Below are 16534 nucleotides of genomic sequence, written 5' to 3'. Positions count from 1 at the left end.
TATATCTCTATATATCTATCTCTATATATATCTCTATATATATCTCTATATATATCTATATATATCTATCTCTATATATATATCTATATATATCTATCTATCTATCTATCTATCTATATAGCATAGCATAGCTAGCAGGAGAAATTACACTCCAATGGGGAGAGAAAATGGTAATAAAAGGTTAGTTTTAATTTGTAAAATTAGAGATAAGGAAGCATTTGTGTGTATAGAAATAGACCAGATAAGGGTGTCTGGTTTCTCTGCATGCTCAGCTATTTTAATGGATTGTGTTTACAAAGAGCAAAACCATATATTTTGTATACAAAAATAAACCTAAAGGAGCAATTCCGCATACATTTTTATACTTTGCTGCTGGTGTAACAAGCATTTGGAACACATTAAGGGGAAAACCAGTTTTACACTACACTTTCCCTTTAAATGCATAACATTTTGAACTGTGCTTTAGGATTGTGTCGATCGGGAGCACACTGTCCTGTTCTTAGTTACATGAGAAGTTCTTTTTCTCTCTAGCATTTTCTTTGCTTGATAGTACGTTTTGGCCAGTGTTAGACTTAAAACCCAAACACTTTGATACAAGGCCTAGAGTCTGGTCAATTTATGACCATGGCAGATCTGAAGGAAGTTTACCTCCAGATCAATTATGTTTTACTCTGCTTGACTTTGCTGTGGGAAGTTTAGTTCTAGTTTGTGGCTATTCCCTGTGGGTTAGCCACTACGCCAAGGATATTTTCCAAGGTTCTCAAGCTGCTCTGGCAATGATCATGCCTTGGCAACTTATCACACTCCACTGTGATTCAGTTGCTTCATACTCTTGATTTACAAATCAGTCTTTGCAAAAAAATCTTTCTAGTGCCATCAGTTTGGCTCTTTTTCACTGATTCTTTTTTCTGCACATAGTCTTAGCTAGAGTATTTTTTTTTCCCAAGGCTAAATGCTTCAGATTGCACAAGCTGTCTGGGATCTCTAGTGGTTGTAAATTTCTTGTTGAAAGGATTGTATGGTGGTGCCGGATTTGATGGCAGAGACTTTGGATGTTGTGCTATTTGCATTGCTTCACATGTTCTATTTCAACGGTTTACCCCAAGGAAACCATGATTCCCTCTTAAGATTTCTCTCTCAGTTGAGGGCCTTCATTGGTGATTGAAAAGACACAGATACCCTTAGAGGAGATTTCTGGAGCAGTTTAGGATAACTGATCTGCTCAGCAGACCTTAATACTTAGGGACCACTTCATATTAAATCAGACATGACACTGATAGTAAGAGGTTTTCTGACCTGCTTTATGTCGGTTATGATTTTGTCAACACTTGTCCTAGTATCCTACCTAGGCTAATGGTTAAAATATGGATTTCTCCAACATTGGTGTGTCCGGTCCACGGCGTCATCCATAACTTGTGGGAATATTCTCTTCCCCAACAGGAAATGGCAAAGAGCACAGCAAAAGCTGTCCATATAGTCCCTCCCAGGCTCCGCCCCTACAGTCATTCTCTTTGCCGCTCTGAACAAGTAGCATCTCCACGGAGATGGTGAAGAGTATGTGGTGTTTAGTTGTAGTTTTTTATTCTATCAAGAGTTTGTTATTTTAAAATAGTGCTGGTATGTACTATTTACTCTGAAACAGAAAGAGATGAAGAGTTCTGTTTATAAGAGGAGGATGATTTTAGCAGCAGTAACTAAAATCGATTGCTGTTCCCACACAGGACTGTTGAGCTGAGAGAACTTCAGTTGGGGGGAACAGTTTGCATACTTTTCTGCTTAAGGTATGACTAGCCATTTTTCTAACAAGACTGTGTAATGCCATTTTCTTAGTCTCAAACAGAATAAAGGGCTTATTATGGGCTATAAACTGGTATACACTTTTATGGGCTAAATCGATTGCTTTATTTAGGTATTATATACAGTTTGAAGTTGAATTTCACACTTTTATAACTTTGGGGAACGTTTTTTTACGCCAGGCACTTGTTTAGACACCTTCCCAGTCAGGAAGGGCCTTTCCCAGTAGTAGGCAGAGCCTCATTTTCGCGCCATTACTGCGCAGTTACTTTTGAGAACAGTACATGCAGCTGCATGTGTGTGGGTCTGGAATTAACTGAAAAGTTTCCTAGAAGGCTTCATTTGGTATCGTATACCCCCTTGGGATTGGTGAAGTCGCAGCAAAGGCTGGGGCTGGGACTGTAAGGGGGTTAAAGTTGTAAACGGATCCGGTTTCCACATTTTAAGGGTTAACAGCCTGAAATTTGGGGTGCAATGCTTTGAAGGCTTTAAGACACTGTGGTGAAAATTTGGTAAAGATTGGATAATTCCTTCATAGTTTTTCACATATTCAGTAATAAAGTGTGCACTGTTTAACATTTAAAGAGACAGTAACGGTTTTGTTTTAAAACGTTTTTTGTGCTTTATTAACCAGTTTAAGCCTGTTTAACATGTCTGTGCCTTCAGATAGATCATGTTCTGTATGTATGGAGGCCAATGTGATTCCCCTTTCTAATATGTGTGATAATTGTGCCATAGCGTCCAAACAAAGTAAGGACAGTACTGTCACAGATAATAAAGTTGCCCAAGATGAAGGAAGTAGACATAGTTCTACATCATCTCCTTCTGTGTCTACACCAGTTTTGCCCGCGCAGGAGACCCCTAGTACTTCTAGCGCGCCAATGCTTGTTACTATGCAACAATTGACGGCAGTAATGGATAACTCCATAGCAAATATTTTATCCAAAATGCCAGCATTTCAGAGAGAGCGCGATTGCTCTGTTTTAAACACTGTAGAGCAGGAGTGCGCTGATGATAATTTTTCTGTCATACCCTCACACCAATCTGAAGTGGCAATGAGGGAGGTTTTGTCAGATGGGGACATTTCTGATACAGGAAGAAATTCCCAGCAGGCAGAACCTGATGTGACATTTAAATTAGAGCATCTCCGCGCATTGCTTAAAGAGGTGCTATCTACTTTGGATGATTGTGACAATCTGGTCATCCCAGAAAAATTGTGCAAGATGGACAAGTTCCTAGAGGTCCCGGTGCACCCTGACGCTTTTCCAATACCCAAGCGGGTGGCGGACATAGTGAATGAGTGGGAGAAGCCAGGCATACCTTTTGTCCCTCCTCCTATATTTAAGAAATTATTCCCTATGGTCGACCCCAGAAAGGACTTATGGCAAACAGTCCCTAAGGTCGAGGGGGCGGTTTCTACACTAGCCAAACGCATGACCATTCCTATTGAGGACAATTGTGCTTTCAAAGATCCTATGGATAAAAAATTGGAGGGTTTGCTTAAAAAGATTTTTGTACAGCAAGGTTACCTCCTTCAACCTATTTCGTGTATTATTCCTGTCACTACAGCAGCGTGGTTCTGGTTTGAAGAAAAATCGCTCAGTAGGGAAACTCTGTATGAGGAAGTTATGGACAGAATTCACGCACTTAAGTTAGCTAATTCCTTTATTTTAGATGCCGCTTTGCAGTTAGCAAGATTAGCAGCGAAAAATTCAGGGTTTGCAATTGTGGCGCGCAGAGCACTCTGGCTAAAGTCTTGGTCGGCGGATGTATCTTCCAAGACAAAATTACTTAATATCCCTTTCAAAGGTAAGACCCTTTTTGGGCCAGAATTGAAAGAAATTATTTCAGACATCACTGGGGGTAAGGGCCATGCCCTCCCACAAGATAGGCCTTTAGGTCTAATTTTCGTTCCTTTCGCAATTTCAGGAACGGACCGGCTTCCAACTCTGCAGCCTCTAGACAAGAGGGTAACGCTTCCCAGACTAAACCAGCTTGGAAACCGATGCAAGGCTGGAACAAGGGTAAACGGGCCAAGAAGCCTGCTGCTGCTGCTACCAAGACGGCATGAAGGGGTAGCTCCCGATCCGGGACCGGATCTAGTAGGGGGCAGACTCTCTCTCTTTGCTCAGGCTTGGGCAAGAGATGTTCAGGATCCCTGGGCACTAGAAATAGTCTCTCAGGGTTATCTTCTAGAATTCAAGGAACTACCCCCAAGAGGAAGGTTCCACATGTCTCACTTATCTTCAAACCAAATAAAGACACAGGCATTCTTACATTGTGTAGAAGACCTGTTAAAGATGGGAGTGATACACCCAGTTCCAAATGTGGAACAAGGTCAGGGGTTTTACTCAAATCTGTTTGTAGTTCCCAAAAAAGAGGGAACTTTCAGACCAATTCTGGATTTAAAGATTCTAAACAAATTTCTCAGAGTTCCATCGTTCAAAATGGAAACTATTTGAACGATTTTACCTACAATCCAGGAGGGTCAATTTATGACTACAGTGGATTTAAAGGATGCGTATCTACATATTCCTATCCACAAAGATCATCATCAGTTCCTAAGGTTCGCCTTTCTGGACAAGCATTACCAGTTCGTGGCTCTTCCATTCGGGCTAGCCACTGCTCCAAGGATTTTCACAAAGGTGCTCGGGTCCCTTCTAGCGGTTCTAAGACCAAGGGGTATTGCAGTGGCACCTTACCTGGACGACATCCTAATCCAAGCGTCGTCCCTTTCCAAAGCAAAGGCTCATACAGACATTGTTCTAGCCTTTCTCAGATCTCACGGGTGGAAGGTGAACGTAGAAAAGAGTTCCCTGTCTCCGTCGACAAGAGTTCCCTTCTTGGGAACAATAATAGATTCTTTAGAAATGAAGATTTTCCTGACCGATGTCGGAAAGTCAAAGCTTCTAAACGCTTGTCAAGTTCTTCACTCTATTCTACAGCCTTCCATAGCTCAGTGCATGGAAGTAGTAGGGTTGATGGTTGCATGGTTCCTTTTCCTCGAATTCATCTAAGACCATTACAACTGTGCATGCTCAAGCAGTGTAATGGGGACTATACAGACTTGTCTCCAAGGATTCAAGTAGACCAGATGACCAGAGACTCACTCCGTTGGTGGCTGACCCAGGATCACCTGTCCCAGGGAATGAGCTTCCGCAGACCAGAGTGGGTCATCGTCACGACCGACACCAGTCTATTAGGCTGGGGCGCGGTCTGGGATTCCCTGAAAGCTCAGGGTCTATGGTCTCGGGAAGAGTCTCTTCTCCCGATAAACATTCTGGAACTGAGAGCGATATTCAATGCTCTCTGGGCTTGGCCTCAACTAGCGAAGGCCAGATTCATAAGATTCCAGTCAGACAACATGACGACTGTTGCTTAAATCAACCATCAGGGGGGAACAAGGAGTTCCCTGGCGATGAGAGAGGTGTCCAAAATCATCAAATGGGCGGAGGATCACTCCTGCCATCTATCTGCGATCCACATCCCAGGTGTAGACAACTGGGAGGCGGATTATCTGAGTCGTCAGACTTTCCATCCGGGGGAGTGGGAGCTTCACCCGGAGGTCTTTGCCCAGTTAACTCAACTATGGGGCATTCCAGACATGGATCTGTTGGCGTCTCGTCAGAACTTCAAGGTTCCTTGCTACGCGTCCAGATCCAGGGATCCCAAGGCGACTCTAGTGGATGCATTAGTGGCGCTTTGGTCCTTCAACCTAGCTTATGCGTTTCCACCGTTCCCTCTCCTTCCCAGGCTGGTAGCCAGGATCAAACAGGAGAAGGCCTCGGTGATTCTGATAGCTCCTGCGTGGCCACGCAGGACTTGGTATGCAGACCTGGTGAATATGTCATCGGCTCCACCATGGAAGCTACCTTTGAGACAGGATCTTCTAGTGCAAGGTCCATTCGAACATCCAAATCTGGTTTCTCTCCAGCTGACTGCTTGAAAATTGAACGCTTGATTTTATCTAAGCGCGGGTTTTCGGATTCAGTGATAGATACTTTGGTCCAAGCCAGAAAACCCGTGACTAGAAAGATTTACCATAAAATATGGAAAAGATATATCTGTTGGTGTGAATCCTAAATTTAGTTCTTTCAGTTCTTCAAGGGGTTCCGTTTGAACCCTTACATTCCATAGATATTAAGTTATTATCTTGGAAAGTTCTGTTTTTGGTTGCTATTTCTTCTGCTAGAAGAGTTTCTGAATTATCTGCTTTGCAGTGTGACCCACCCTATCTGGTGTTCCATTCAGATAAGGTTGTTTTGCGTACCAAGCCTGGTTTTCTTCCAAAAGTTGTTTCCTACAAGAATATTAACCAGGAAATAGTTGTTCCTTCTCTCTGTCCGAAACCAGTTTCAAAGAAGGAACGTTTGTTACACAATTTAGATGTAGTCCGTGCTTTGAAGTTCTATTTAGAAGCAACAAAGGATTTTAGACAATCCTCATCTTTGTTTGTCGTTTACTCTGGTAAGAGGAGAGGACAAAAAGCTACTGCTACCTCTCTTTCTTTCTGGCTGAAAAGCATTATCCGATTGGCTTATGAGACTGCCGGACGGCAGCCTCCTGAAAGAATTACAGCTCACTCTACTAGGGCTGTGGCTTCCACATGGGCCTTCAAGAACGAGGCTTCTGTTGATCAGATATGTAAGGCAGCGACTTGGTCTTCTCTGCACACTTTTGCCAAATTCTACAAATTTGATACATTTGCTTCTTCAGAGGCTGTTTTTGGGGGAGAGGTTTTGCAAGCCGTGGTGCCTTCTGTTTAGGTAACCTGATTGGCTCCCTCCCTTCATCCGTGTCCTAAAGCTTTGGTATTGGTTCCCACAAGTTATGGATGACGCCGTGGACCGGACACACCAATGTTGGAGAAAACAGAATTTATGCTTACCTGATAAATTACTTTCTCCAACGGTGTGTCCGGTCCACGGCCCGCCCTGTTTTTTTTAATCAGGTTTGAAAAATTTCTTTCTTTACACTACAGTCACCACGGCACCCTATAGTTTCTCCTTTTTTTCTCCTAACCGTCGGTCGAATGACTGGGGGGGCGGAGCCTGGGAGGGACTATATGGACAGCTTTTGCTGTGCTCTTTCCCATTTCCTGTTGGGGAAGAGAATATTCCCACAAGTTATGGATGACGCCGTGGACCGGACACACCGTTGGAGAAAGTAATTTATCAGGTAAGCATAAATTCTGTTTTTGTACAGTTAGAGGTGGCAATGTAAGAAGATGTACTTATTGAATAAAATAATTGTGAACTAGGTCCAGAAGATATGGGAAAAAAGGCTTTGTTAGTAAGGGGTACGTGTGAAACATTGCAGAGTAAAATGATGCTTGCAAGGTCATGTGTTGGTTTCCTAGGTAAGCGATTCTCAACCAGGGTTTTGAGGTCTCAGCTGATGGTGTTGCACATGGTTTAGTGCAGGGCTCTACAAACCCAGGAGCCTGGGAACCACTGGCTCTTAGAATTTTACCCGACTTCTAACTTTTTGGGTTATTCTCCATAAATCTATATACAGATATCATTGCCTCCTAAATATTCTTACTGGCTCCTAAATTTTAAAGAGATTTTTCAACCCCTGGTTTAGAGTGTGTGTGAGAAATATCCAATTTGTCAACTTTCTTTGGGCCTAAAGCCGTTACATCTTTAATTTTTTGGTGACACAATATGCTTAGTAATTTGATATCGTTGTCATTCATTATATCCTTGGAGTTTACAAATAAATTAATGAAACCATACATTTCATTGTAGGACTGGATTAAAAAAAAATAAAAAAAAATAGTTTGTTCCTGACCATCAAAATAATATACGCTGTAACCGTCTTAGTTAAATGTCATTTAGGAAGGCAGCATGCCAAAACCTGCTCAGAAATAAAGGCCACTCATTAGTGCACAACCTGTACTATATCTTGTTTCGAGTAAAATATAATACTCTGTCAAGAATGGAGAATCGGTAGAGGGCAACTCAACTAGATTTTCTGGACTGACTTGGTGTATGTCTTGGTGAAACACTAGATAACAATATGACCTGTCACTCTTATGAATTGTAGCATTTCATATTTACAGTTTATTGCATAACATCACGTTTTGGTGAATACAGAATATATTCCAATTTTATAAATTAGACATTGGTACAACTGCCTATACCTTTGAATTTTATCTATATATCTTTCCATTGTTTTGTCGTCTTTCCCAGAAAGAAATGGTTATTCAGTATTCTAGAGTGGTCTGGTTGGATTTCATGGATGTTTAAAAAGTAAAACAGTCAAAAATTGCATTTTTACACACTTGTCCTGTTATTTACCTCCGATGTTTTTTCTTTTCACTGCACACAGCTAACACATAGATACGTTCTGAAGCTTGTTTACATGCATCTAAAATAAATATACTCAATGTTTTTCAAAGAGTTAGTCCCTGGGCTGCAAAACAATGAAAATGTTGCTAACAAAAGGAACGTTTTAGTAGTACTTTATTAATGATCTATCAGTTAGGGATGGGCGAATGTGCTGAAAGTGTAATTCGTTTGGTTAAACAAATAGTCCTGTGGACATTCATTTTGGACAATCGAATGAAAATCCATTAAAATTTGTTAATTGAATGTTACTTTAGTTTTTTCGAATTTTCATAATGAAATTGAATATCCACATTCAAAATTTCAAATGTGACATTCGATTTAACAAATACTATTCAGAAGTTCAGTAGTTCATGTGGTAGGGAAATTAGTAAATTGATTCATAATAGATACAAATATATCATTTTGAATGTTTCGATTTAGAATATTACATTTAAAGAGAGCATTAGAAATACTATTACAAATATATAGATTTGAATTTTCTAATTTGAATATTGCATAATTTTAATTGAATTATTAGAAAAATTCTAATAGAATATTAGTTAAAGTCAACCATAGTGTTTTTGAAACTCTAGGGTTGACTCTTAAAACAAAGGGCACTTTCATTCATGAAGTATAAGATACTTCATGCAGAAAGTGCCTTCATTCATTTTAACCGTTCGCCGTTCTTAGCTGCTACAGCCCACGGCAAAAAAATATCTTGCTAAGAGGTGACGTTTTCACCTCTTAGCCAATAGCTGTGCGGTAAATCCGGCTACCGTGGGTGCCAAACCGAATTTACTGCACGGCTATTGGCTAAGAGGTGAAAAGGTCAACTATTGGCAAAACATTATTTTTTTTTGACCGTGGGCTGCCATAGCAGCTAAGAACGGTGAACGGTTGAAACGAAAAAAAAAAGGCAATTTCTGCATGAAGTATCTTATACTTCATCAATGAAAGTGCCCTTTATTTGTTTCAGAAATGCTATGGTTGACTTTCACTTTAAAGAAAGCATTAGAAATACTATTTAGAATGTTAGAATGTTGTGCGTACATTTTGAAATTCAAAATAAATGTGTTAAAATTTGTTTCAAATTTCAAATGTTGCAAAACATTTGCCCATCCCTAATCATGGTATGAGTGAATCCATGTGTTGTTTTTTTTTAATATATATATTTTTTTTTCTGCTCTCACTCTCCGTCCTTTAAAATGTATGTGTGATGATTATGTTTCATATAAATGTGTCCCCTGCAATGACTCACTAGTGTTACTTATTTCTTGAGTGAAGATAGACAAGTGTTTTAGTTCTGTAGATTTGTTGTAGAGGTTTCTCCGTGGGGTGCTACAGATTTATTGGAAGCCTCAGCAGAAATTCGCCCATAATGACTTATTGATATGGTTGTATATCGTAGGTGACTAGGTCTTACAGGTACTCGGTCATCACTACATACGTTTATTGTAAAAGTGTCTTAATATTGGAACTTTTTGGAAATATTAGAAATGTGCATTTGTCATTCGTTTAGACAAATTATTAATCTTGTAGCGGCATTTGGGTCTGAAAATGTTGCTGCTGAGGGAGCTTTTTTTTTTTTAATTGTTGCTATTACCAGTATCTGGCGGCTATTAAAGGGGTCTGAAAATTGGCACTTTGATGTGCGTTTTCACAGCAACACAGGGCAATGAACTGAGATCCAAAATCACAATTTGAAGATTACTTACAAAGGTAGACAAACTCTTAAAGGGACACTGAACCCAAATTTTTTCTTTAGTGATTCAGAGAGCATGCAATTTTAAGCAACTTTATAATTTATTCCTATTAAATTTTCTTCATTCTTGGTATCTTTATTTGAAATGCAAGAATGTAAGTTTAGATGCCGGACCATTTTTGGTGAACAACCTGGGTTGCTCTTGCTGATTGGACAGCACTTTTATTTGGTGGATGAATTTATCCACCAGAGTACTGAACCAATAAAAAGCTTAGATGCCTTCTTTTTCAAATAAAGATAGCAAGAGAACGAAGAAAATTTAATAGGAGTAAATTAGAAAGTTGCTTAAAATTGCATGCTCTATTTGAATCATGAAAGAAAAAAATTGGGTTTAGTGTCCCTTTAACAAAATATTTGCAAAACTCCACAAAGGTAGAGCTGCAAAAAAATGACAATAAAATTGATTCAACACTTTTGTATTTAAAGAAAAACGGTCATGGGCTTCAGAAAGTTGGAATTTATAGTGGCCCTTCAGAAACCATTTGAACCCAAAGCCATTGAACAAAGATGCTTATTCTGGTGTAGGGAGGGCCAAACCTGGACCACTGAATGAGGAAAATGTGTCTGGGGCCATCTTTAACTCTGTTTTTCATACTGGCATGAATTTTACGTTTAAAGGGAGCCAAAATTATATTTCAATCCACAATATCTGTTCATATCTGTTAAAATGTGGTGAATCTGCAATGGTAAGTGCAGTATCATGTAAAAGTCATTAAAAGAACAGTATACACCAATTGGCATATAACTGCATGTAATAGACACTACTATAAAGAATATGCACAGATTCGGATCTAAAAATACATATAAAGCCTTTTAAAAAGTTATTTAAACGCTCCCAGTTTAGCACTGTTGATGAGGTTAGGCTGGGGCACCCACTAAAAGGGGCTTAGAAAACTGGAAAAGCAGACCCTCCCCCCTCCCTTCCCTGCATATGAAAAGACGGATTACACAAACAAGAGCAGCAGGAGTCTGTAGACCTGGGTCTACATTTGATACTTTGGGGCTTGGTTAGGAGCCTAAAAAACAGCACACTGTTATTAAAAAATATTCAATACTATACATAGTTACAAAAACACACCCAGATGGGCTATATAAATCATCTACAAAACATTTATGCAAAAAAAATGTCCATTTGTGTTTAGTGCCCTTCATGGGTGTATAATGGTCAAGGGATATGATGCCATGTTACTACTATGTATCCTGTGCAATCACTGTTCCCTCTATTCCAATATTCTATAGTGATAATGCCAGTGTTCACCGCTACACAAATTCAAGAGTAGTTTTATGAGCGATAGAACCTAGTGAATCATCTTCCATGATATCCCCCATCACTCAAAACATCTGAACCTTAAAGGGAAAATCTGGAGCACTTAGTGCACAGTTGATTTGTCTCCATCTCTAAACAAACTGGAGGCTTTTATTGAAGAATGATGCAATATCCCACTACACATAACTGGTTTAAAGGCAAATATTTGCCAATGCCATACACGATTAAGCGGTTGATGTTAAATTTTGTTTTTCTAAAATTCTTTGATGTAAATAAATGTTTGAGGTTCAAGTACCTGACTCCATGAAACAGCTACCTTCAGCTTTTATTTCTGTGTGTCCTATTAAAGTGATTGTAAATTTTATCGATTTGCTGTCCAGTATATATAATGATTCTTAAAAACAGGGGCACTTAGATGTTTCCTTTGTAACATATTTACCCTTTAGTGATGGTAAACATCGCGCTGTTTCTCTGCCTGCATCTCATAGTTTATTTTGCTAATTGGTGACAAATCCAACTTCATCCAATAGTTGTGTGCCCCATTTGGTGTCTAGCTCGTGGGACACGCAACGATTGGATGAAGCCGAATTCGTCATCGATCAGCAAAATAAAGTATGAGATGCGTGCGGAGGAACAGCACAATGTTAACTATCACTAAAGGGTAAATATTTTACAAAGGAAGCGTCTTTAAACATATTTGTATTAAAGTGCCCCTGTTTTTAAGAATCATTTTTATATAATGTGCACTACATTCCAAAATTTTACAATCACTTTAAATGACATACCCTTGGTGTTGACTTGTTGAAGATCCACAGGAAAACAAACTACTGGGTGCTATTGAAGTGGAAGAGAAGCTCAGATACCCTTGTTGAGATGATGCAGTGTGCAAATGCTTACACTATTGTAAAAAGATTCTTCTGTAAATTTGTTCTCCAGGTTCTCTTGTGATAAAAAGTATGAAAAGATGAAAAGTATAACTACAGAGGTGAATTACAGGAAAAGCATGGAAACATAATGAATAGGGCTGCAACAACTAATCGGTAAGATTGATCATAAAAATAGTTGTCAAAGAATCTCTATCAATTAGGTGGTCAACGATTAGTTGGTTAATAGCACAGCACCAGCTGCTTCAATCCAATGAACTCCGGCACATGGTATTGTGCAAACTTTTTTTTTTTTCTCCCTTCTATAAAGGTAAGACGAGTCCACGGATTCATCCTTTACTTGTGGGATATTATCCTTCCCTACAGGAAGTGGCAAAGAGCACCACAGCAGAGCTGTCTATATAGCTCCACCTCCCAGTCATTCTCTTTGCCTACTCTAAGTACTAGTAATTTCTTCAAGCAAGAATTTATTTTAAATGGTACCGGTGTGTACTATTTACTCTCAGGCAGCAGATGGATGAAGACTGCTGCCTGGAGGAGGATGATCTTAGCATTTGTAACTAAGGTCCATTGCTGTTTCCACAAAGGCTGAGGAGTACAGGAAATTTCAGTCTGAGGAACGGTTTCATGCTATGCAGCAATGAGGTATGTTCAGTCATATTTTTCTGGAGACACTATTTCAGAAAGGCTGACATTATACCCAGGAGGGTAAGGGTAAGCAGTAATCATAGAGCTAAAAGAAGGGCATTACTTAGCTTGCATATGGGGCCAATTACTAATATGGTTGACACTGAATGGCAAATGTTTGTGAGCAAACCATTTTTTAATTTGGGAGTGTTTTAACGTGTTTTGGGCAACTTTATTAACGGCACACACGGCTTAATTTTCGGGTCTTAGAACCCACATGGCTAGTTATAACCGCTCTGGTGCGGTTCTTTAAGGCTGAGGAAACATAGAGTGAGATGGGAGGGGCCTATTTTCACACCTCAGATGCGCAGTTAGTTTTGCAGTCTGGAATTCCTTGAAAGCACAGGGTTTGTGGACTCAGGAGGAGACTCTCCTCCCAATCAATATTCTAGAACTGAGAGCGATATTAAACGCGCTTCTGGTGTGGCCTCAGCTGGCGTCGGCCAGATTCATAAGATTTCAATCGGATAATATCACGACTGTAGCATATATCAATCATAAGGGGGGGGAACAAAGAGTTCTCTAGCGATGATAGAGGTTACCAAAATAATTAGATGAGCAGAAACTCTTGCCATCTGTCAGCAATCTATATCCCAGGAGTGGAGAACTGGGAAGCGGATTTTCTAAGTCAGACTTTTCATCCGGGGGAGTGGGAACTCCATCCGGAGGTGTTTGCACAATTGATTCAGCAATGGGGCACACCAGAATTGGATCTGATGGCGTCTCGTCAGAATGCCAAACTTCCTCGTTACGGGTCCAGGTCAAGGGATCCTCGGGCAGTACTGATAGATGCTCTGGCAGTACCCTGGTCGTTCAACCTGGCTTATGTGTTTCCACCATTTCCTCTCCTTCCTCGTTTGATTGCCAGAATCAAACAGGAGAGAGCTTCGGTGATTATGCAGACCTGGTGGACATGTCATCTCTTCCACCATGGACTCTGCCACTGAGACAGGACCTTCTGATTCAAGATCCGTTCCAGCATCCAAATCTAGTTTCTCTGCGACTGACTGCTTAATCTTATCCAAGTGGGGGTTCTCTGAGTTGGTCATATATCTTTATTCAGGCTCGAAAGCCTGTCACCAGGAAATTTTATCATAAGATATGGCGTAAATATCTTTATTGGTGCAAATCCAATGGCTACTCATGGAGTAAGATGAGGATTCCTAGGATTTTGTCCTTTCTCCAAGAAGGATTGGAGAAGGGGCTATTAGCTAGTTCCTTAAAGGGACAGATATCTGCTTTATCAATTCTACTGCACAAACGTCTGGCAGATGTTCCAGATGTTCAGTCGTTCTGTCAGGCTTTAGTTAGAATCAAGCCTGTGTTTAAACCTGTTGCTCCGCCATGGAGTTTGAATTTGGTTCTTAAAGTTCTTCAAGGGGTTCCGTTTGAACCTATGCATTCCATAGACATTAAGCTTCTATCTTGTAAAGTTCTGTTTTTAGTTGCTATCTCTTCGGCTCGAAGAGTTTCTGAACTATCTGCATTGCAATGTGACTCGCCTTATCTTGTTTTCCATGCTGATAAGGTGGTTCTGCGTACCAAACCTGGATTCCTTCCTAAGGTTGTTACTAATAAGAATATTAATCAGGAAATTGTTGTTCCTTCTCTGTGTCCTAATCCTTCCTCTAAGAAGGAGCGTCTATTGCACAACTTGGACGTGGTTTGTGCTTTAAAGTTTTACTTGCAAGCGACCAAAGATTTTTGTCAAACATCTTCTTTGTTTGTTGTCTATTCTGGAAAACGTAGAGGTCAAAAAGCTACGGCTACTCCTCTTGTCTTTTGGCTAAAAAGCATCATCCGTTTGGCATACGAGACTGCTGGACAGCAGCCTCCTGAAAGAATTACAGCTCACTCTACTAGAGCGGTGGCTCCCACATGGGCTTTTAAAAATGCTTCTGTTGAACAGATTTGTAAGGCTGCGACTTGGTCTTCGCTTCATACCTTTTCCAAATTTTACAAATTTGATACCTTTGCTTCTTTGGAGGCTGGTTTTGGGAGAAAAGTTCTTCAAGCAGTGGTGCCTTCTGTTTAACCATCTGTCTTGTCCCTCCCGTTCATCCGTGTCCTGTAGCTTTGGTATTGTATCCCACAAATAAAGGATGAATCCGTGGAATCGTCTTACCTTTATAGAAGAAAAGTAAATTTATGCTTACCTGATAAATTAATTTCTTCTATGGTAAGACGAGTCCACGGCCCGCCCTGTCATTTTAAGATAGATTATATTTTTTTGATTTAAACTCAGTCACCTCTGCACCTTGTAGTTTCTCCTTTTTCTTCCTGTACCTTCGGTCGAATGACTGGGGGGTGGAGCTAAGGGAGGAGCTATATAGACAGCTCTGCTGTGGTGCTCTTTGCCACTTCCTGTAGGGAAGGATAATATCCCACATATAAAGGATGAATCCGTGGACTTGTCTTACCATAGAAGAAATAAATTTATCAGGTAAGCATAAATTTAGTTTTTTCTATCCGATTAATAGGATTATTGTCCGATTAATCGGATAGAAAAAAGATTAAATAAATTAAATTTTTTTTGCACAATCTTAGTTGAGGTAGATCAGATTAAAGCAGCTGGTGCTGTGCAACTGACCAACTAATTGCTGACCACCTAATTGATAATGAGATTTGTTGACAACTATTATTAAGATCAAACTTACCGATTAGTTGTTGCAGCCCTAATAATGAATGTACACTGATTATTTATGTTAACTTTTTTTGGCGATTAAATCATTTTATGGGAGGTTTTATTTTGTGTTGAATTTACTTAAGGGATATTAAGCCACGCATTACATTTTATTTTTTATCTACATGATATAGATCTGGCTTTGAAACTCATCCATAGAAAGTGACAAAATAGGTAAAAATATCTTGTGCATTGGCACTTTTGTTTAAGCATATAAATATAGATTTTTTTTAATGTGTAATTATAATTTGTCTTTTAAACTGATGTGTGTGTGCTGCTAGTGTGCCATTGAATCCATAGGTTATTAAATGAACCTATATTTCTCTTTCTTACAGATGGGACTTCAAGGAAATGGTAGCCCTTTTGGACAAACTTTCAATCAAGCTACAGGACAGCAGATCCGAGCACAGGGTGTCAGTCCTCAGCTGTCCACCAAGCCTGGCATGACCAACAGCCTTCCTCCGTTCCCCTCCGACATCAAAAGTTCCTCTGTTGCCAACCTACCCAATATGGTAAGTGTACAAGTCCAGGGCCCACATCCCATGGACAGTTTAATCTATGCTTCTCTTCCCATAAATAGAACCACCATACCTTCATTTAATCTGTAATATTTTCTGTGTTCTTCCTTAACATGTATTAATGCTTCTATTATTGACCACATTTTTGAACAATCTAGACATTGTAACAGCAGTTCTGTTGGTGCTAAAATTAATTTATGCCAGTCATTGGTTAAGTTCTTCTTGTCAATATATTTAGTTACATGTTTCAACTTACTAGAGCAGTTTCTGGATCATCTCAACATCTTAGCTTTGAAAGATTTATCTCAACATGTGCTGAATATCAAGACTGATGCAGTTTTAATTTGACCCTAGACACACAAGGGTGAGGTTTATCAAATAGTTTTTTACGTTATGTCTTTTTAAACTTGATTATACGTTGTTTATAATGTTTCTATAAGTCAATATAAAGGATGTAATCAAATTTTACTTTTCTTTTCTTAGAAATCAATGTCCATGTTTACTCTGTCTATTGTCTTTGTCTATTGAAGGAGAAACTTTTATTCCAACACCTATTATTATTTGTGTATCAAATGCTAATAGTTTTCACAGTGAAATTAATGACTTT

The 16534-nt window shown here is 39.5% G+C and overlaps 1 protein-coding gene across 1 annotated transcript in view; it reads left to right on the top strand.

The window, feature by feature from the left end:
• LOC128641850 (CREB-binding protein-like) overlaps positions 1-16534 on the top strand; it is a 170997-nt gene that overhangs the window by 58395 nt on the left and 96068 nt on the right. Inside the window, 1 exon segment of the mRNA XM_053694412.1 lies at positions 15745-15921. Within this exon segment, the coding sequence (XP_053550387.1) occupies positions 15745-15921 (177 nt within the window).

Source organism: Bombina bombina, chromosome 11 (assembly GCF_027579735.1).
Source record: "Bombina bombina isolate aBomBom1 chromosome 11, aBomBom1.pri, whole genome shotgun sequence".
Classification (NCBI taxonomy): Eukaryota; Metazoa; Chordata; class Amphibia; order Anura; family Bombinatoridae; genus Bombina; species Bombina bombina.
Note: the sequence above shows the minus strand (reverse complement) of the source record. Positions and strands in the feature narration are given on the sequence as shown.